This window comes from Ambystoma mexicanum, chromosome 9 (genome assembly GCF_040938575.1).
Source record: "Ambystoma mexicanum isolate Mex_15411 chromosome 9, UKY_AmexF1_1, whole genome shotgun sequence".
In the NCBI taxonomy this organism is placed as follows: Eukaryota; Metazoa; Chordata; class Amphibia; order Caudata; family Ambystomatidae; genus Ambystoma; species Ambystoma mexicanum.
In genome coordinates this window covers 80,285,079-80,308,287 of record NC_090931.1, presented here as the reverse complement: position 1 = coordinate 80,308,287, position 23,209 = coordinate 80,285,079, and the positions used below count along the sequence as shown (strand labels likewise).

Below are 23,209 nucleotides of genomic sequence, written 5' to 3'. Positions count from 1 at the left end.
ATGCTACTGTAAGGGCTCAAGAGTAAGACTCAGACACAGTGGCATCTTAAGTGTTGATTTATAAACTTTTATTTGTCACAAAATAATAAGGGGTTTGGGAGAAATCCTGCCCATCTCTAATCCTTAGAGAGGTTTCCCTGCCTCAACAAAACTAAGAATGTCTGTGTCAGGATGTTAAACAAAAGCGCGCCTTCCATCCTGTGTCCCAAACCCTAAACCGAGCCTTGCACACTGAACTCAATATAAGGTGTAAAAAATAAAAATAAAAAATACAGTTGTCTGAAAGCTAGTACTTGGAACTTTCTTTCAGAGTTCAAAATGTTAAGTTCCAAGGTGTCAAAAACAAAGGAATAAAGTTCCACCAGGGAAGGGTTCTTCCCTTCCCCTATATTTCTTGTGGTATTCTGACTTTATCCTTAAAAGGGATATGGGTCTTCCCTTTTGTATTCGTTCTCACTGTTAACTCTCCAGCCAGGATATCGCAGTCATGTTTCTTGGGTGTGGGTCCCAGACTTGCACAGTGCCTGGTTTACTCTCCTGCCAGTGCTTTAGATCCTTTCATGAGTGTGAGTCTCAGACTCACTGTTTGCATGGTTCACTATCCCGCCAGGGGTTTTCCGTTTCCACTCACTTTCTCTCATCCAAGAAATAATGCTTTTACAGTATTGGGTCACTGACCCTTTCTCAGCAAAGTTCTTATCAATATCAACTCCTTTTTCAAATATTGGGTCACCAAACCTTTCTTAACACTGGTCGTATTTGTGTCAACCTCTCTCTTCAGGGATTGGGTCACCGACGCTTTCTAAACACTGTTCGTATATATGTATCGGTTCCTCCAATTAGTTTTAATTGGGCTTTCTTGCGCAGGTGTTGATGTGCGACATTTGCTATCAAGCTCTCCGGTAACCCACTCGCTCTCTCAGGGCTTACCGGGCAGCTCTGGCATTCTGTCGCCTCCTTCCATCTTCTCATTCAGTTCGCTGACTGGGGGTGTATCCCGTTTACTGCTTGGCTCCCGTTTCATCTTCCTTTGATTCTGGTGGCTCCAGCTGCCTATAGCAATAAAGTGGTGAGCTTCTCTTGGCCCAGTCTCTCTGCACACTGTACTGGTCAGCCTCAGTGCTGCTTACCACAGTGTGCTCGCCTTGCACGTTCGAATCAGCATCAGCACAAGCTGCAGTCTCTGCCTCTCACTTGTATTCTGTTTATCTGTGTGTGTTTTTAAGCTTCCCAGCATTATTTAACACTTTCCAAAGACCTGAACACGTGTTTGCTTACCGCTTCTGGTCATCCTTATTATTCCTTCCCTCTTCCTCATCCCAGTATTTAAAAAAAAAAAGGCGGGACACACAGTAAATGAAATTGTTGGTGAAGAAAATGTGTGAATTCTTTATATGCGTCAGAATAAGCCATACACGCCATGTTGCATAGGGTGTCATTAAGAATTACATTTGAAGGTTTATTTTGATTCAGATGTAAATTTGTTAACGTCCCTCTGCGCTAGTTGCTCAATTAAATATGAGCGAGTAGGCCGTCCATACATGGGGTTTGTTTATTATTTGTAATGCGCACAGCATACCCTTGGGTATCACGGTGCAGCCTTTACATGAAATTGCGAAGCTTAGTTACATCATTCAAATATATTACAACAGTCATAATATGTACATAAGAGTATACACAGGATAATATATATATATATATATATATGGGCACACGTGGTTACAGTTTGTGCAAGTGGCACGCGTGGGAAAGACTTGGCACCTAAATGAGTTTATGGGCCTGAGTTTTCCAGCCATAGAACTACCTTGGAGTGGAAATTTTGATAGGGCAAATCCTTTCTGAGAATTGGCGGCAAGGGGTTCCACAATTTGGCTGCTTTTACAGGGAAGCTGTTGCCACCAATAGTAGAGTTCGAAATTGGGGACAGAGAGGCAATCTTTGTAGGCTGTTCTTGTAGGTCTAGAGGAGGACTGTCTGTGAAATCTGTCAATCAGATAGATCGGGGCTGCGTTGTAGAGGGATTTATAAGTGAGTGACGCAGTTTTCAAAAGAATTTTGTTTTTGATGGATAGTCAGTTGTGCTGTTGGCTATGATATGTGATATGCTCTCTTCTGGAGATGCACAGAGCTGCTCGGAGAGCATTATTCTGAAGAGATTGTAGTTTGCTGGTGATGGCTTTAGAAGATCCTACATATAGGGCGTTGCAATAGTCAAGGCAGGACAGTATGAGGGCTCTAGCGATGGGGAGGCAGCTGGTGTCGGACATGAATGGTTTGGCTGCGCTGATCAATTTGCATGTTTATGCTGTGGAGGATGCTAGGGAGCTCACCTGTCTTATTGAAGGAGAAATTGGAATCCAGGCCAGGTAGAAGCCTAATGTTTTGACCTCTTGTCCCACTTTGATGTTGTTGCCATCAATCACGAAGGAGCCGTAGGCCGGTCCTAGTTTCTTTAGGCTAGTAGTGGTGCCTAGGATGATAAATTCAGTTTTATCATCATTCAGGCATAGTCCATGTTTGGCCATCCATGCCTGGATGATGTACACTCTATTTACCAAGGCCAAATCCTTCCCATAATATCTAGAAAGCGGGAGGAGGATCTGGGTATCATCTGCATAGTTGATGTAGGTCAGGGGTGCACAACTGATTTTGACAGAGGGCCGAAAGTACCTTACATGAGGACTATAGTGGGCCGAAAAGTAAATGTGGGCGGGCCGGTAGGCGTGGCGTGGCAGGAGGCTTTTTAAACCCCCAATTTGTATTAAATGCATGGAAAAAGAATATGTTTTTGAGGGGTAACGATTTCTATTTTCATTTCAAACTTACATTTTGTACTACACATTTTCCATTGTTACAATTTATTTCTATTTAGTTATTGTATCTCGCCTGTAATTAACTTATATATATTTTATTGACCCTAGATTGGACATTCCGTTATTTTGGACTGCTATAGTTTGCTGTTTGGGTTGCCCAAGAGGAGTATGGCCTTCGTTGAGTCAGGTTTCCTCAAAAAGCAAAGGATGTACATCTCCTAACTGTGCCTGTTTTAGCTTTAATATTGGGTTCACTCTTGGAGTGCAACACTATGCCCCATGGCCCCCACCCTTCAACCAAACACTATGCCCCATGGCTCCCTCAACCCCCAACCAAACACTATGCGCCATACCACCCCCACCCCTCAACCAAACACTATGCGCCATGACACCCTCAACCCCAACCAAACACTATGCCCCATGGCCCCCTCAACAGCCAACCAAACACTATGCCCCATGGCCCCACCCCTCAACCAAACACTGTGCCCCATGGCACCCTCACCCCCAACCAAACACTATGCCCCATGGCTCCCTCAACCCCCAACCAAACACTATGCCCCATGGCCCCCACCCCTCAACCAAACACTATGCCCTATGGCCCCCTTCCCCCAACTCGGCACACACACAAGCATGCACCGATACAGACCCCAACCCCCCCAACTCGGCGCACACACACAAACAAGCACCCATACAGACCCGAACCCCCCCACCCCTGCAACTCAGCACACTCTCAAACAAGCACCCATACAGACCTGAACCCCCCCCACCCCCAAATCAGCACACTCTCACAAGCACTCCTACAGACCAGCACCCCCCAACTCAGCATACAAACTAGCAAGCATGCACACATACAGACCCTGCATCTCAACATACACCGCACTTACACTCCAAAACAAACATTCATGCACATCCGACACCCCCCACCCCCGCATCTCAACATACACACAAAAAACATTCAAATCCAAACATTCATATACATCCGACACCCCGTACCCCCGCATCTCAACATACACATAAAAAACATTCAAATCCAAACATTCATACACATCCGACACCCCCCACCCCCACATCTCAACATACACAAACATACAGCAAAACAGAAACGACCCACAAACAGACCACTTACCGGAGATGTGCTGGAAGCCAGGTAAGCTGGAAGTCGCTGAAATCGTACTATAGCTGCCGTGGTCCAAGGCTGAAATGCCTTCCAGCATAAAGCCTTATGGACCACGCCAGCCGTAGTGCTGGCCCTCCATTGGTGCAGCACACACGCCTTGTGTGGCTCGTAGGAACGACGTGGTGCGTGTGTGCTGAGCCAATGACGGCCAGTGTTTTGTCCGGCCCGGAAGACAACAAAGACTTTCCTAATGTAGGGCGGCCGATGCTGCTTGCGGGCCGCCCTCCATTAGGAAAGTGTTTGTGCCTCGCGGGCCGGACAAAACGCCATGGCGGGCCGCAACTGGCCCGCGGGCCGTATGATGTGCATCCATGGTGTAGGTGATACCGAGATGATCCAAATCATTGAAAAGGGGCTTAGTAAATATATTGTACAAAGTAGGGGAGACCCAGGAACCCTGTGGAACCCCACAGGTGATAGGTATAGAGTCTGCTGCAGCTGTGGGTGAAAAGACCCTCATGGTTCTACCGTTAGGGAATGAACTGATCCAAGTGATGGCCTCAGCAGAAAAGTGGGCTGATGTGTGAAGGTGTGTGCACAGGACAGAGTGGTCGACCAAGTCGAACGCAGCAGATAGGTCAAGGAGGAGGAGTAGGGCGGCTTGGCCATTATCTCTGAGCTCATCGATCTGGGCTTTCAAGTCGATTAGGGCAGTTTCTGTACCGTGTTGAGCACGGAACCCTTATTGCCTGGCTCCTAAAAGCTGATGTTCTACCAGGTACCTCTGTATTTGTACATAGGCGACCATATCCAAGATTTGTAGAAGGAATGGTACGGTCGTTATGGGTCTGTAGTTGGTGGGTGTGGCTGGGTCAAGTGTACGTTTGTTTAGTAGTGGGAGTGCCCAGGATTGTTTTAGATGAGTAGGGATAGAGCCAGTGGAGAAGGATGCATTCATTAGTTTCATAATGAAAGGGGAGAGGTCACGTGCGGCACCTTTGATGAGTTGTGTCGGGCACAAATCTCCTTGAAAATTAGAAGGTTTCAGAGCAAGGATAAGTTTTTCCACTTCAAGTGTAGTGACTTTGGAGGAATTGAAGCGGGTAATTTCTCTTATGGTAGACGTCTCTGGTGTTTTAGAAAGGGGGGGATCATTTAAGGAGGCTTTTTTTATGGGAGATCTTATTCTGTAAGGTAGCAATCTTGTTGGCTAGGGCATTCTGGATTTCTGAACACCAATTCTTGTTTTTGTTGCAAGTATTTGGGGGTGCTATTGGGGTTTCTACTTCTTTAAGGATAGAGAATAGTTCCTTGACTTTGCTTGGGATATACAGGAGTCAAAGGAGGTTCGTTTAGCCAGGTATATTTCTTTTTTGTAAAGGGCTGCTAGTTTAGAGAGTTTTAGTTTAGCTGCTGAGGGAAGTTTTTTCCAAATAGCTTCAGTTTCTTTTTTGCTGCCTTAGGTATTTGAGGAATGGTGTGTACCATTTATTTAGATGTGTTTTTGGTTTGCTTGGTCTGAGTTTGAGGGGGGCAATTGGATCCAGTGAGGTGGCCATGATTTTGTTATATTCTTCGATCAGGATCTCTGGATCCAAATTTTCAGGGAGTGTTGAGTGTGGGGAGAAGGTTCGGGATGAGTCAACTGTGATGCTCTTCTTGTTTCTCGTGAGTGTAGGGGGGACCCTGAGAACGGTGGGGGTGATGGTCGGATGGTGGAGAGCATGAACGATACCAGGTGTTGGTCAGTCCAGGCTAAAGTTGAAGTGTTGGTGATATTCGCTAGGCAGTTATAGTCGGCCACCCAATCTAGTGTTCAGCTTTTAGCATGTGTGGGTGCCAAGCTTCTTTGTACAAAGCCTAGTTCGGAGAGGGTTTTGGCTGTAGAGCTAGCGAGTTGGTCATCTGGGTCGTTAAAGCCCATGTTGAAGTCCCCCAAGGTGAGTACTTGGGTTGAGCTTTTAAGGTTGCTGGATAGTATGTTAATGTCTTCGTCAAAGGTGCCTATTGGGCCTGGAGGGCGGTAGATCAAGTGGATGTTGAGTTTGGGTATGAGTGAGAGGGACTTTAACTGAGAGTATTTCACAAGAGGGGACGTTGATGGTTGTTGCAGGTCTCATGGTGAGACTACATTTGTGGATAATAGCGACACCCCCTCCTCTGGAGTTGGGTCAATCTTGTCTCTGGATAGAATAGTTATCTCGGACTGCAAGCATTAGCATAGGACCTGCTTCTGGGTGTAGCCAAGGCTCGGTAATAGCAAGGAAGTCAAGGTCTTCATTAAGAATCAAATCGGCGATTTCTATTGCATGAGCTACCAGTGATCTGGCATTGATTAGGGCTCCCTTGATTTGGGTGCTGGTTGTAGTTTTAGTAGTGGTAGTCTGGCAGTGGTGCTGTGTTGGTTCATGAGTGCCCTGATTAGTGGCACTAGGTTTAGGGGTGGAGTTGGAATTCTGAGGTGAGTTGGGTTTCCTAGTAGATAAACTAGGTTGGACTGGCAGGGTTTCTGTGTGGTGGGTAGTGATCGGGCAAGGGGCTCATAAATTCTAGCTAATCTGGCTCTGAGTCCTGAGTTCCTATCAGTGGTGGAGTGAGGGAGGCTATTAGGTAGCAGTGGCTGTAAGGCATTAATGTCTTGGGGTGAGTTGCTGGATGATTTGGTGTTGAACGTGGTCGAGTATGTCATGGCAGATAGGTATGGAGCCATTCTGGACTGCACTGCAGTATTTAGGCAGAGTAGTACACAGGCAAGCAGGCAGGTGACCAAGGGACACATGCTGAGTATATACTGATTAAAGGTGAGACTATAGGCAAGGAGGTACTAGCCACGGTCAAGCAAGTAACAGGGCAGGTTCAGTCTCAGTATTAGTATGGCAGACAAAGTAGCAGCATTAAAGTCTCTAATTTGCACACTTAAGCTGAGGTGTAACGGGTAGCATCTAAGTTCGAATTTGCACAGTTTGTCTAAAATGCAATGGCGTAACCCCTGAGTTAAGATAACAGTAGGTAGCATCTAGATACGATGTTGCACAGTTAGCTCAAATACAGTAGCGTAGCCCCTGAGTCTAAATAACAGTAGGTAGCGTCTAGAATCAGAATTACAGATTGTGGTGAAGTGTATTGGTGCAGTAACTGGATGTAGTGGGACACATTAGGTAATATGTGAAGTATAATAGTGCTGACGCGCAGTGGGCACTAGCTGGGCACAATATGCCGATAAGATCAGGTGCTAACATAGTTTGGCTATGTTGTGGTAACGCTGTGCCAGGGTTCAGGTGTCGCAGTTAGGCTGCAGTGCTGAGGGCAGTGGCAGAATCAAGGTGGGAGCAGGCTGGAATGCAAAGGACAGACCCTGAATTTTCCTGGAGTACCTTAGGTTATGATTATGCAATACCTTGAGTTGAGTAGCGTAGTTGAATGAAATTGTCATTGAACTGGGATCATAGTAATGCATTGGGCTGGAGTGCAATGGGGCAGCAAATGGGACAGTAGAAGCATTTATAGTTTGGAAGAGGCATAGTACACATACCAGACATAAAGTTGTATTCAAGACCATAAAGTGCGAGGTGTAGATACTCGTAGTCAATGGTGGTCAGGAGTTCGAGTGAGCTTGTGGGTGTGGCAGCAGATAAGGGCTCAGTGGTGCTGGGTAGACCCAAGGGGCATTACATTTGCCTTGGTGGGTATGCAAAAGGCCAGGGGGTCTGGCGGATGGCAGAAGCGGCAAGAACAGGCTGAGAACAGTCGACGGCCTTATTCTCTGTGGGCCTTGTTGTAGGTGGGCCGGCTGTGCCTGCCGGCAGCCAATCCGGCAGAAGAAGGGCAAGGCGGCCAATGAGGAGTGGGTAGGTGCAATTGTGGGCTTGGCTAGGCTGGGGAGGCCTCCAGATTCATCGGGCGGCCATCTTTATGTAACTAGGTACCTCATGTACCTTAATGGCGGGCAGAACGATCCAGGGCATCAAATCTGCTATGATGGGCATCCGCATGGGATATTCATTCAGCCGCATCTGGTATAAAATATAAATGCTGCGTGTGGCTTTGGGCGCCGATTCGGGGGCGGGGCGCAGCGCTTACCGCATTTCATAGTATTTCCGCAGGGATCAGCTCTGCTTCGTGCCAGCTGCTCCTGCAGTGGCGGATCCCGTCGGAGGAGCTCCTGCTCTTGGGCAGCTTGCTGAAGGAAGAACGGGGGTGATCTAAGGTACCGCCATGCCTTAATTGGACTATAACATGGTCACGTGTGACACCCCTTCACAACGCCAGACCTCCAAAGGCTTCTAGTTAATACATCTTTTCCAGTGAAATATTTTCACATTCTTTCTTTGAGTTGCACTTTTTATATGTAGTTTGCCCTTTGTGACACATGTTTTGACCTTCTGGTCCTCTTCAAAACAGGGCTATATGGTTTACATCAATCAACCCATAAACATACATTTACATAGTCCATTACCACCATCACATGGCCACATTTTCATTATGTACAGATCACAATTCAACAGCCATGAGGGTTTTCTCTGAACAAGCATCAGACGCTCCATCCCCCATAGGGTGTGGAATCCTACAAGGATCTTGCACCTTCCCCCACACTCTATAATCTCTTCACTCTTCCCCTGCTCAGTGACCTAGAAGAGTTTGGCATAGCCTTTACCAACTATGCCGACGACGCACACATTCTTCTCATGCTAACAGGTGACTATGAGCAAGACCTCTACACACTCTAGAAGACATATGTCCGCATCCAGGCCTGGATGGCAACCAACAGCTTATGTCTAAACGGGGAGAAAACAGAAATCCTACTGGTAGCCCCCAAAGAGTCCCAAAAAAAAGACCAATATAGTTCATTCAGTATTGAGAACACTGTGATTAGTCTCTGTGGCAGTAAAAACCCTTGGAGTATATGTGGACTCCACCTTATCAATGGAAAGACAAATCGGTGCCATTTCATAATCGGCTGCTCATGACAAAAATCATAAATGCAGTGAAACCCCAAAAAACCGTCTCAACATTGCTAGAGCCACAGTTGCCGCAAAGTTGGACTACTGCAACATCCTACTCCTGGGCACAATCGCCAATAACATAAATGGCAAACTACGCAAAACCATGCCCCCAGAACGGCCCCGAGAATCCCTAGGAAGGAGCACACCTCTCAGGTGAGAAAAGACGCCAATTGGCTCCCGGCTAAAGAGTGCATAGTATTCAAAGCCCTCACGATTACACACAGATGCCTCTCCCATACTGCCCCATCCTACCTAGCCGAAAGAATGCATAAAGTGCCCATCCACAGACCAAAAAAAGACCAATACTCTCACCTACTCTCAGTCCCGGCATTCAATGGAGCCAAAGCCAGCGGCACCAGCTTCGAAGTGCTAGCCCCAAAAACCTGGAACGCCAGCCTCGCTCAGCTTAAGAAGCAAAGACTCTCTCATATCGTTCAGAAAGGCATTAAAAACAAAGCTATTCAACTAATATTGCTCACGTTTGATGTCTAAGGTTGTTTTCCCCTGTAACCAAGGAACGCCTCTACAACCTGCATTTCTGCCTCTATGGATTTGTCTTATATTGTATCTAGGTGAATATACTGTAACAGTGCCATGATGGCCCCGGGGGCTTTATAAATCCAAATAAATAAAAAATACATATACCATAATTAAATATCCGGGTAGCACATACATCCGAAACAATGTTCCCATTTCCCATTTGTGACAGAAATTGGAGGGTTGGAGAAAGGAAGGAGTTGTGGGGCAGAGAGAAACGATGGACACACATATTACCGTCAATGTTATAACATTCACTGTTGATTTGTTTCATCATGTCTCTGATGATCTATTATGCGTGTGCCAGTTCTCCCTACACCTTGTGCATTTCTATGCCACCTCCTGTGAGAGACCCCATTTTCATTCTATTGGGCTCCATATGCCTAAGTCTCCGATCCACTTAACACTTGTGCATATCATCCAACAAGTCATCTACACCCTTGGTGTCCTTCCCTGTGTATAGATGGTTATACATGCATATCCATATGCGTATTACTGCCCCTATTGTCTAAAAGCTCACAAGATAAAGTGATGCCACACAATGCATTTTAAACCAGATTCTCACCTGCCATTATATTCAGCTTCTTATTTCCAATTCTTGACACTATCCAGATTTATTGCCTTTTACATTTCATTTTCCGGTTTTAAATATGTCCTCCTGTAAATCCCAAACATTGCAAATCATCCAAATCAACCCAAGCTAGCAGTTTCACGGGCCCTCCCAGTTTAACAAATTTCTGCACTGTTCACAGGCAACATTCCCCATTCCTTACCTATGTTCGCACCAGTGTTAGAAGGCATCACCTTGGCGGCGTTCCGTGGGTGGTCTACAATGCCAGCACCATGTTGAAACCCTTTATTCCTTTCTGCGTTTGTTTAGTGTCTTCACGCACGGAGCGTGCAACGTCCTCCATTCTCAGTTGTGCTGACAGAATGTTTATCACATTGTGTCCCTGTAAGACGGAAATCTTTAATATATTTAGATAGTAAAGGCACATGAAGAGTGCCTTAAAAGTGATGTGCAATCCACTGTTCCCTTTGAACTATTTAGACCATCTCTCTTTATTTACATCATTTTTTATGGCTGCTATGTACGATGCTATCCCTCCTGCTACGTGCAGCGTCATTCGTTTCCGAACAGGACTGACACGTTCTAATGTTACTCCATGCCCTTTACTATGGGTCAGATTATATTCGAATGTACGCAACCCAGTTAACATATACCATTCATCATGAGTCAACACCTTTTCCAAGATGGATCCCTTCTAATATTCAAAATTCTGCTCCCCAAAAAAGGCTTGTGCTCAAAATATATATAGGTGGACCCAGGTCTCCAGATAAGGCGAGTACTAGGCCTTTTTACGCATGAAAATCTTGTAAATACACAAGCTTTATTATCTTCCTGGGTACATTAACACACAGGTTTAGAGCAGAGGGCAGTGCAAAGGTCAGGTTACTTGACAGAAACCAGAAGGCTTCTTGTGATTTTTATCTACATGGATGTAATTGCAAGCCACCTCTGAAACGGAATGCATTTCTCTGAAGCCTTTCAAAAAAATAAACTGCACACTGATAAAAGGAATGGTTTCTTTCCATTCAACTTCAGAAGCACTGTACATGTTTTCCTAGAATTTTAGGATTGTATAATTAATAAGATGGAAAACTAAGTTGCAGTTGAGAATTGATTATTTTTTTTAATTTTTTTTTTTTTAAAACAAGTTGTTTTTTTTTCCAGAGAAAGCAAACTAACATTGCACAATTGTATTTTTCAGAGTTCGGTGCTGTGTGCATAATCATGCAGCGGCAGATCATTTTTACACTTCTTATTTAATTTACAGTCTTAATTATAAAAACGGTGTGTATCTAGTTTACATCCATTCAACCTTGCAGTCAATAGGGTACATTAGTATAAATGGTCAGTTGCAGCAGAGTCTTTGCTCAAGGGCGAGTAATTGTCATTACACTGATCACAGGTGTTCTAGCCTCTCAAATCTTCAAGATTACAAATAAAACATCCAAAACCTGACTCTCAAAGTGCAAGCACTGTTCAAAAACAAATTAAAGTTACATTGGTAACTGAAATAGAAACTCAGTAAAACCTGTCCCTGTGATAATCCAGATAGGTATTTAACTTCTATGCAGCGCTTCATGAATGGTTTGTCATACATCTAGGTACTGTGATCATTATACCTCAGTCGATACTCAGTTAACCAACCTCTGAAGGATGTTAGCCAATAAGATAGCTAAACCGGTTGAGTACTCGTTGCTGCAATCTCTGCGTGATCTGTGGGTTGCAGGTTTGAATCTTGGCAAGTCTAACTCCGTCTTTCATCCTTTTGAGGTCGATAAAGTTGTACCGACTTTGGTTTGGTGGTAATTGTGATAAATATTTTCTATGTACAGCGCTTTGCCAAAAGAGCTATACAAATAACCATTTGACCACTAGATTAGATATAGAATTTAGCATGGAGTCCTTGCCTCTTTGCACTGTTGTATCATAACATTGGCATACCATTAGATAGTAATAGCTCCAGGAAATTAGGACTTTCATTAAACATCAAAAGAGAATTCTATCGAATCTCAAAACGCACAATACATATTCATGTATGCTTTACTATGTAATTGGCTAGGTTTTAGTGATTTCAACATTTAAATATATACAGGAGAGCTCAAATGGCCTGAAACAATGAAAGGTGTATTCTGTCACAATGCAGAAAGCTGCCGCATAGTAATGATTTCCATACAGTTTTTTTCACACGTTGGCTGGATGTTGCATACTTTTTACTCTCTTGCAAAGGAGAAAAGTCATTTTTACTCTCTTAAAATCACATTTACGCTCAAAGTTTAAAAATGGAGAGTAAAATACTCCCACCTCAAAATCTTATCTGGAGCACTGGGTGGACCACAAATCAATATGCTAAGAAATAATATTTCTATAGAAAGAAATGTTAGTTAGTACTTACATCAATGTTATCAAGCAACAACATCTATATCATATTCCTATGGACCTAGTACAAACATTTAGTTAATGAACATCTTAAATTCTCCCAGTACAGTAAGACATTCCATCACAAGACAATGCTAGTTTCTTGTTCCCTGTTTTAATCCAATCTCAGTAGTATGCATTCTACATATGAGTCTTGCCTCTTTCTGTCTGTTTCATTTCCTGATCTCCCCCTCTGTGGCCAAGGTTAATCCTACTTAATCCAATAAAAGTCAGATCCTTCTTTTCCTCCATTTGGTGTTCCGCTTGCCAGTGTGAAGCTAAAGGGTGCTTTTGTTCTTGATGTCCAATAGTTGACAGATGGTCTCAAATGCAGATTATTAGTTCCCTGATCGTACTGCCTATATATAGTTTCTAACATTTGCACATGATCACATATACTACACATTTAGATCTACAATTAATCCGGCCTTCTATTCTTAGTCTTACTCCTTGTATGACCATACATTCCTGAGTCGTTCTGTGTGCATAGCGGCACATTGTGCATGTCTGGCACTTTGAGAAACATTTGTCCTAGGAAGAAGCTAACTCCCCACTTGTACAGGCTCCATGCTGGATAGAAATGAGGGACTCAGTTTGTTTTTAAGAGTTTGCGCTCTGGTAAAAATGACCTTGGGTCTATCGTCCAGATATTTACAAATGTCAGAATCCAATTCTAAGAGATGCAAGTGCTTACCCAGAACTTGATTAATACGATGATTATCCTTGCAGTATTTGCTAATGAATGTAATGGCCCCTTCATCATTCCTGTTTAGTTCCTTAGGTTTCAAAGTCATTTCCCTTTTAATCAACCAAGCTTTCTCGTGTGCTTTCTCAATATTACTCGCTGAATAGCCTCTTGCTGAGTCTCATCTTGACCAGGTTGCATTCAAGATTAACAAACATGTGTCTTCACAGTTGCGCCTTGCTCTTGTGTACTCCGCATTCAAATATTATCGATCACTGCTTTACTGTGACAACTTGTTGCATGCAACCTCCGTTTCCTTTCTGTACATACAGGTTTTCAGACTCCCACCGTCTACATAGATGGTCAAATCCCAAAAACCAATGCTCTTTTCGTTGCTATAATATGTTACATTGATCCCAAAGTCGTTGGATTTCAGTCTCTTCACAAATGTGTCCAGTTCCTCCCGTCTTCCTGTCCATACAAGCAAAACAGCTACGTACCTCTGCCATAACATGACCTGTTTCTTGAAGCATAAATCAACATATACATGTCATCCTCGTAGTGTCCCATAAAAGGATATTTTGCGCCCATGGCTTCTCCTTTCACCTGTTGATAATACTGATCATTGAAAATGAATTTGTGTTCCAGAATTATATTTCACTGGAAAAGATTTATTAACTAGAAGCCTTTAGAGGTCTGGCGCTGTGAATGGGTGGCACACTTCACCATGTCATTTTTGATTTAAGTGTTTTCCTGCCTCTCTGGAGTTTGTTCTCCCCTACATGGTCCTCTGGCAGATAGGTACCCCAGGGTCAGAGTCTGGTAGCTTCTGCCTTTCCCGTGCCATGCAAGTTTAAACTTCCCTTCAGAGAATCAGTGATGATGTTGCTAGATTTGTTGAGTTACACTCGTAGGGATTTTCTCCTACGAACAGTGGCTAGTGTTTCAACATGGCTGTGCCATGAGGGATGTTGTTTATTCCTTGGCCATCTTGCCTCTTGGCCTTTTACCAGCCCTACCAGGTCAGGAAAATCGTTTTATGGTCATGCACTTGTCTGGGAAAACCAGAGAGTTGAAACTGGACCAATTCACAGCCTTTTTCCAGAGTGTCTTTTGTACATGCATGAGTCGGACCAACAGCGGTCACTGATTGGACCACTGCTGGTGTGCATGTGTGGGGCAGATCTTGCCATTGCAGGGTGATCACTCAACTGACTTTGGGATAAGAAGAGGAGCCCTGCAGCCATTCCAGCAGATCTGAAGAGGACCCCATGTATCCTGTTGTAGCTGTGAAGACTGTTGAAGACCTATGGACGATCCTTTAGAAGGCCCAGCGACCAACCTTTGTTGGAGCCCTGTCTCGCTACTGATCTTGGAAGACCCTCCTTGGTGCTTCAACCTTCTGGACAAGTAGGTACAACTGGTCCCAGCATTGTCTGGTACCCAAGCATTTTGGAGCCCTTGGAAGTGTCTCTGGATCACCCGGTGGACGGATCGGCTCCAGCATCGCGATAGACACACTGTTGTTTCGTCAAGGAACCCCAGGGGTCTTCAGCTTGTCCGACAAGAAGCCCTTCTGTGAAATTTCAGCTTCTTGCCATCGAAGGGTCCTTAGATGGAGGGCTTTTTTCGACCGCAACAACTGTGACGCCTGTCTCCATGCATTGGTGACCTTCCCTGTAACCAGCTTTCCCGCATCTGGTCGGGTACCCAGAAGAGGTCTGCACTGGTGTCTTTTGCATTGTTCGTTGAGGAGAGGTTTCACCACGCTCATATACCCGAGCAGAACTCTTGCAAACGCAGCCGCTGGGCACCAGTGACCCGAACCACAGGCAGGATAATTTACCTCCGACGACCTGTTGAGTCTCAGGAGAAACTGATAATGTTGCGCCGCTGTCCCCCCTCACCCCTCTATGAATTTGGCCTCTCTGTGCTGATTCCTCAAATTCCCGCAGGCATGCTAAGATTTCCACTTGTTCGGGGTGCGATGGTGTGTGTGATGCAGATTGTAATGACTGTGTATAGTGCTGTTTCAGAGCAAGCTCCTTCTAATTTGCTGCAGAACATCGGATTCTCTTGATATACGCTCTCCCTTTATCACACACTTGAAAGTCTCCCATAAAGTCCCGGCTGAGTTCAGAGCCGACATTAGTCTCGAGAAACAGGTTTATCGCCTTGGCTAGGCCATCCCGGAACAGCGCATCCGTGAGGCTGTCGCTCTTAAATCGTCAGGGGGGCTACCCCCTGTCTCAACCTGTAATTTCGTCCATCAACAGGATCGGAGCATGATCTGACAATTTGTGTGTGAGGATCGTTGTTCCCGTAATTCTTTCCATCAATGTGTGCAAAACCATGAAGCTAAATTGTGGCTCGAGGATTGGTGTGTTTACTGCTGTGCATCACGGTTCCTAACCCTCCCTACATCCCCAATGTCCCATGTTAGGCACATCCCCTGCAATTTGCTTGTTCCTTTGAGAACTGAGAGCTAGCTGCTCCCCATACTGTCCCTGGCCGGGTCCCTGGCCGGTCCATGCCCACATTCAAGCCCCCAGCCCAGATAACCTCCCAAAGCGGGAACTTCCCCAGCTGCTATTCAATCTAGTCCAATATTTCTACTTTGTCGTAATTCGGGCCATAATAATTGCCTAGGGTATATAGCTTGCCCTATATGGTTCCCTGTACCACCAGACCTCTCCCTTCCTCATCTCTAACCACGTTCGTCTGATGAAACCCCACAGAGCTATGGATCAATACACACACACACACACACACACGCACGCGTCCCGCATACAAGGAGTAGGACGAGAAGTACCTATGGCACCCCCAGCTTTTCCCAAATTTGGATTCCTCCCCTGGTGTCGAATGGGTCTCTTGCTAGAATGCTATTCCCGCCCGATGGTGCTGCATATATAACAGGACTTCACAGCATTTAGACGGGCAGTTCAACCCCCGCACATTCCAGGTGATATAGTTAAGTGTTGCAGGCATTGGGTTCTATGGGAAGCAGATCCATACCATATTTCTTAAATCTCATGTGGTCCTTTCTGATACGTCCTGCATTTTTGTCATACTTGCCTCCCAGATTCCACTTCACCTCGGGATTTGTAACGGCCCTTTCCTCATTGCCCTCCTCCCCCACCGACCACCCCAATTCGTCAGTACTCTGGCCTCTTCCCCCCCCTATCCCCTGCTGATCACCCCAACTCATCAGCGCTATCCCTTCCCCCTACCCGTGCACAAAACTTGAGCTTTCGCATGAGGGATAGCTTGGATTCAAGCATCCACCACACTTCCGTTATCTTGCGGTTACGAACCGACTGCTTCGGATCAGATCCCCACTTGTCTCAAGCATCATGCATTACTAAAGGATATGCATCTCCAGGCATGTTTTCACCCATTGTTCCCTCGTTGCCGGGGATTCCTCCGCTGTAGTTCCAGAAAGGCGCATTGGCTTCTTCCGGGGTGTAAAAAAAAGATTGCTCGCCCCTCTGTGTTCTATCCGCAGCTTGGCAGGGAACAGCATGGCATAACTGATGCCCCTTTCTCTTAGACTTTTCTTGACTTCTGTGTACGTCCTCCTGGGGGGTAGTACGTTGTCTGAAAAGTCCGGGAAAAGTCTGATCGTGTCCCCTTTGTAAGTTACTGTTCCTTTTTCTCTGGCTTTGCGAAGAGCAGTGTCTCTGTCCCGATAATTTAACATGCGGGCTATGATCGGGTGTGGTGGTGCCCCGGGAATTGGCTTCTTTCCACTCGGTGCACACTTTCACTATGAATACCGCCGAGAACTCTTCTGCTCCTAGCGCCTCCCGCCGTATTTCTCCCACCAGGGGCTCCATGTTCCTGTGCTCCACTGACTCGGGCAGGGGGGGGGGAGAAACCCGATTATTCTTGGGTTGTTCCTTCTAGACCTGGACTCCAAGTCGTCCTGTTTGTCGGTGAGCTCCTTCAGTGTCCGTTTCACAAGTGTCATGTCTCTGGCTACTGACGCAGATTCGTCCTCTATGCTGGACACTCCCCCCGCTACTTGATCCAACCTCTCCCATGTTTGTCAAGACGGACCTGCATATGGTCGACCTTACAGGTGAGGGTATCCATTTTCCCATCTGGAGACTGTATGCTGGTTTGCAGTTTATCAAACATTGGACTGCTGTTTGCCTCCTTTACCGGACTTTGACCCCTCAGCAGCTCCTGAGACCTGTGTGATATGGGTGCTATATGCTTTGTCCGGTATTTGTTGCCCGCTTACCCCCACCCCAGTTGTCCGCAGTAGCTGGGTGATTTGGGCCAGCTTCTTGAGAGGGTAACTGTCCACCTGATCCTGTCTTCTCAGTCATCACGTCCCGTTCTGAAATTCCCAGACTATCCTTGCTGATCAGGGAGAGAGGAGGAAGACCCCCGACCTCAACAAGCGGATGTGTCCTAGGGCCTCGGCCGCAAACCTGTCTGCTACTGTGAGATTCGCCTTATGGCCCGCCCTTCTCCCAATGTTGGTGATGGCCACTCGCAGATCTCCGTTGTGTGGTACGCACCCTTTTTTTCTGTTGATTGCTCTCCCGTTTCCCTCACCAATGGTGCCACCCGAATCTGTCCCGGGGCGGGGCCTATTGCTCCGGCTGTTTATGTAAGGTGAGCAAGGGCTTCATGTGAGCAATAGGGTTCCAGAGGGATTGTGTGATGCTCCATTATTGCCCTCTCATGTTTGGCAGCGCGTTTCACTCCAGCATTCTCTATTCACCCCCCCCCGAGCAGGTCAGACCCAGGAGCACCCCCTTCTTCTGCGTTTGTCCTGTTTTTGGCTGTCTAATCTCTTGGGGTCAAGAGCCGTGGTCTGTATTGGGCGTGTGCAACCACTGGAGTACATTTCTCTCTCCCAACAGTGGCGCCACGGATCATTACTACCTGCCTCCGTTTGCTTGCAGTTCCGACTCTGTTTGATAGTGGGAGTTGCAGCCCATTTTTGCAGCAGGGCGCTGCTGCCTCCACGTCAGCCCTGACTTCCCGTGGGCTACCCAGCCGACAGGCACTGTTGTCTGCAGAGCTATGGGACCCACAGCGCACCATGCGCATGGTGTTGAGGAGCTTTCGTGTCCCACTGGATACTGCATGCTGGGCGCCAGGGACCGTTTGGGTTGTTCACCCCGGGTGGGGTCCCAGATGGGTTCTTTGGGGTGCTCCCCCTTCTGGATGCATGTACCACCGAATGTCGGAAAGGTGGGGGCCGCTGCCTCCTTGTGTAGCGGGGTACCGCTTCCTTCCGTGCTAGCTCCGATTTTGCGTGGGTGCCACCAGCTCTGGCCTCCCACCTGCTGGGGGCGGCTGTTCGTAGGTCCGCTCAGTCCAGCGTGTACCTCGCACCTGCAGGTGAGACTCCTCTAGACCCACTGTGTGTAGGTGCCAGGGGCCCCTCAGATCACCCATCCCGGATGGATTCGACGAAGGATAGGTGTTGGTGCCTTTCTTGTGGGTGCCCTTATTCAGTTGAGCTGCGTTTAGATTTACAGCCCGCCGCAGCAATGTTCTGTTTTTCCAGGCCTGGTGATCCCCAGTATTTCACGGCCAGGGACGATGACTCCTCCCTTACCTCCGAGCCACAGCAATCTAGGGCTCCAACGATCAATCTCTATCTCTGCTCTCCAGGCACCATCGGACTCTAAACTTCGCCCCGAGGAGGGTGCGGGTGTTTGCTGCACGGCACCACGTCTGAAGTGTCAGCTCAGTCGGTAAACCTCTGGATATTTGCCAGATCTTTCAAGGGGTTTAGGAGCTCACAGCCATCTTGGCTGGGCTTGCTAGTGCCCCCCCTACCTTGATTGGTTTGGCGAACTCCCAGAAGTTGCTTCCTGTTCACTATAACAAGGGAGGCCTCCTAAACATCTGACCACCAGGCTAGAGTTTAGAAATCCAGTCTAACAATACCTTCTGTTGAAGAGTGATTGGCAGAGAGGGCGGACCAGGATGTTATGTATTTGTTTATCTTTGGGTTATTGGTTAGCATTGACTGTGTCTGCAAATTCCTAAGGAGTATGTGCGTAAGGTTTTCTGAATCTGGGTGGTTACTTTGTTAGGTGCTGCTGGTTCCAGTATGTAGAAGGGTGTCGCTGTAGTGTCTTTATTTTGTTGTCCTGTTGATTTTGAATCTGTACAATTTTTGCTGAAATGGGCAGAGATGGAGTCTTAGGGTTGATGGTATGGGGCTAGTGTGGTGTTACAGGCTTTTGAATTCTTAGATGATTCTGAACATGTCTTTCTTGGGTTATTGTGTGGATTTCATGTGAATGTGTTTAGTAAACTTTTTTTTTTTTTTTACCTCTATGGTCCCTGCGCTGTGGATCCACTTTGTCAATCATGTGTTTTTTGTTTTCCCCAGATTTGCTCCATCCTTCTGCTCATCTTGATGTTGGAGGTATGCGATTTAGTCGCTGGCTGTTTTGCAAGTATTTGAAGGAATTGTTTGGTGCCAGCATAGGAAATGTGTCAGCCTGCCTGAGCCCCCCACTAATTTCTTGAGGTGGAGAGCATCCAGGTATGTTGTTTGTTTGGGTTATGGCAACCATTTTTTCTTTCCTGCCACCAGTGGATGAAACCATGTAGGGTGATGAAGTGTTGGCAGGGTACCGTTCGGGATAACTGCCACATCCTAGTAGTTGTCAGCAAACTAAAGGTTATTTCAGGGTGGTTGGTTGATAATGAGAAACGTTTGCATGGACGCAATGATATCAAAGGAGTGATTCGCAGTCCAGGATGGTTTAGAAGGGTGGCAATATTGCCTTGTTGAGTGCGATTTCTTTTCCATTCTTGCCAGTGCGGTTGAGGAATGTAATCTTGAATTCTGGTTGCATTGCCTTGTGTAAGACTGCAGTGTGATTGTCCATTAGCCAGTCTTTGGGGATGAACAGGAACACTGCACCGCCTGCAATATCTGTGCTGCATTTGGATGTGGATTACGCCTTGATGAGGGGGCGCTTAGTTCTTTGATTGCTCTGTGTTCAATTGGTTGGCAACTGGAGAGTTCAACCAGGTTGTGTAGTAGCTGGGAGGATGCCACCTGGTGTCTCTTGGTTGATAAAATGTCTCTTAAGAATGTGATTGCCACATACCTCCAGTTGCGCCACTGGTGCTCCCACCCGCAGACACACCAGGCAGTAACTCGCCCTCCCACAGCTATAGAATTAACCCTCAAGGACCTACCAACTCTGGGCAGGATTTCCGTGCTATACAAACGCCTCCAGAAAGACTTTCTTATCTTCAGGACTCGATCTATGGCACAATGGGAAGCCGTGGTAACGTTTGGTATTTGCGAGTAAGTTACGTCACCTAGTAGTTACTGGTGACTGTTGCACGCGCAACGTGGTCCAACGATCACGTGTCATTTCCAGCTGATTATTATTTTTTCCATTTACGTGGCTCAATGTGAATACGTCATTCAGTATTTACGATTGACGGATGCACGCGCTATGTGGACCAACAATCACGTGTCCCTTCAGGTCGTGTATTATCCTATCAACGCGGCATAGTGGAATCACGTGATAGGTAGCCAGTTGCTCTTAACGCGTGGGTAAGTAGACGTAGTTTAGATGCGCATCTCCCACCCGTTTGAACGAGTCGTAGATGACGGGAGCAAGCAGCTGATCCCGTGAACTTTAGTTCCCGTTCTAGCAGCGGCTACGATTTTCGTGGGATGCTATCCGCAGGCAAGTAGCTCTTTGGAGCCAGCTACAGAATAATTTATAAGGCATTTTGCCCGTCCTTGTCAAATGAAGCGTTTGGGTCTTTATAACGAGATTCTCTCTATTTTTTCATTTAAGACTAACCACCTCGGATAATGACCAATATTAATTTAAATGAGATTTCTCTAATTGTCACATAATTAGAAAACCCTTGCACATAATGACCTTTAGCCATGCCATTTAGGTTTTAGTCTCCCATGGAAATCTACTTTCGATTTTTACTTCTGGATATTGTGTAGAGGCTCAGACCTATTTTGTCATATGGACATTGTAAAAGACATCTATGTACCAATACGGTACGAGTCACCTTGACGTATTTCTGGTTAGGGTTTCTGATATAATTTCTTTTGAAACCCTCGCAGATTGGAGTCTAAAATTCAAACATCTGCCATGCAGGATTGTTAACCAGAACATTGCCAATTTGCATGACAGTGTTTTCTGTTTCATACAAAATTTATACAACGGATTGATTCCTGTTGCAGTTCGCCAAGGTTGGTTCGCAAGTTGTCCCTTCAAAAAGTTTTTTCTAAACAATTGCATGTGGGCCCTGATTTCTTTCTATTTGGTGTGTATCTAATTTTTCCATCACTCTTTGCCACATTTATGATCTGCACCAGCCTGGTCTAGGAACACTGATACCTTATGCTAGCACTCCATGCATGACGCCCTGAGTTTAACCCCAATATATGTAGATATTGGGGGACTTTTAGCAGGATAACAGCAGAACATTTTATGCCTGCAATTTAGCTTTGTGAAGTCATGTACTTGCACTTTCTTTTCTGCTTCCCTTCACTTGGCCTCTCTTCTTCACTTGATCTTAGTTTTGGATAGGGAACTGATGGGCCCATATATTTGTTTTGCTTGTAGACAACTACCCTTAATCTCCTGATGAAGACGTACCAAACCATCGTTTACATGTCGAAACCGGTAGAGAGAAATTTAGGACAAGGCCACTTGTGAAGTCTCTTTTTGGCCTATCCCGATGGCTGACCACCTCTTCTAAAATCTACTGTGGCCATGCATTGTGTTGTTGTTGCTGACCACTTAAAAAATCTATTGTGGCCCTGCACTGTGTTGTTTTGCACAAAACCTTTTGTATAACTATGAAATTGTGGATGAATTGTTATATTTGTTATGTTTTTATCTTGTACTTATTGATGAGTTGTATGAGTAATTTGATGGATGTTGTATGGATGCGGATAAATGTATGAATGATTTAATAGGATAATTTTTATCAAATTTTGATGTTTTATTAAAATATTCCTGCTATGTAAAATAAAAAATCGCTAGAGTGCAGATTAATTCGTGATTAAATTCACAGAGAAAAATGTATTCGGTAAAATAAAATCCTTAATACGCTTTTTTTGCAAATTCTTTCCTCTGGATTTTCTTTCTGAGATTAATTATTACGGTAATACCCCAATCTAGAGAGTGGGGTCTCCTGTGCCTTTCAGTGACAGAACAATGGGAAGCAGACCTGGGCCACCCCATAGAGGACCAGGATTGGGTGGACAACTGGACCCGCGCTCATTCGTCGTCTGCATGCGTTACAAACAGAGAATGCGCCTACAAGATCTTACTGCGATGGTACTATCCTCCTCTAACATTCCACCACATGAACCATACACTGGACCCGGCCTGCTGGAGATGATGCGGCCAAATAGGAACCTTCTTTCACATGTGGTGGACCTGCCCAAAAGTCCAAATCTTCTGGAGACCATGCTTTGGGACCATCGCTGACATCACACAAACAATACTCCCCTTAGACCCCAAACCTGTCGTCCTGGGCCTCCCGATCCCCGGGACCTACCCAAGAACAGGCCCCAAGGCCAAGCTCCTGTCCCAATGCTTGCTGGCGGGTAGTATCGTGGTGGTCCGCACATGGAAGTCCGCAGAGGGCCCCCTCCTACCCCTCTGGTGGTTGAAGTTATGGGATGTGCTAATAGCAGAAAAAGTGACGGCAGCTAGAGCAGGCCTCCTCCACCGCTTCCGGAACATTTGGAACTCTGTTCTTGACTTTGATAGAGACTTTCCAGCCCTGACTTACAAACCCCAACTGGCCAGGAGAGTCCTGGACACCGGAGATGCCCCACAGGAGCAGGAATAAAGGAGGAGACCCCTGAAAGGCTTGATAATCTTGAGGAGGGTGGGAAAAGTGAAAAGATGAGCTTTTACAGTAATGCATTTTAATTATTGATAATTGTCGGTACTGTTATTACCCTGCCTTTTTCAAAAATAAACACATTAAAAAAAAAAAAAGAATGTGATTGTCTTCCTGGGTCTAGTTTAGGTTGATACGAAGGTAGTATTTGGTGATCGCTGATGTAGTTTGAAGTAAAGC

General features: G+C 45.9%; 1 protein-coding gene across 2 annotated transcripts in view; it reads left to right on the top strand.

The window, feature by feature from the left end:
• FOXRED1 (FAD dependent oxidoreductase domain containing 1) overlaps nt 1-23,209 on the top strand; it is a 220,850-nt gene that overhangs the window by 5,221 nt on the left and 192,420 nt on the right. The window contains exon 2 of one of the 2 annotated variants that reach the window (XM_069614202.1): nt 19,509-19,544. The exons of the other annotated variant lie outside the window; for it this stretch is intronic. Within the exon in view, the coding sequence (XP_069470303.1) occupies nt 19,509-19,544 (36 nt within the window). The remainder of the gene's footprint in view (nt 1-19,508; nt 19,545-23,209) is intronic. 2 annotated transcript variants of the gene reach the window in all.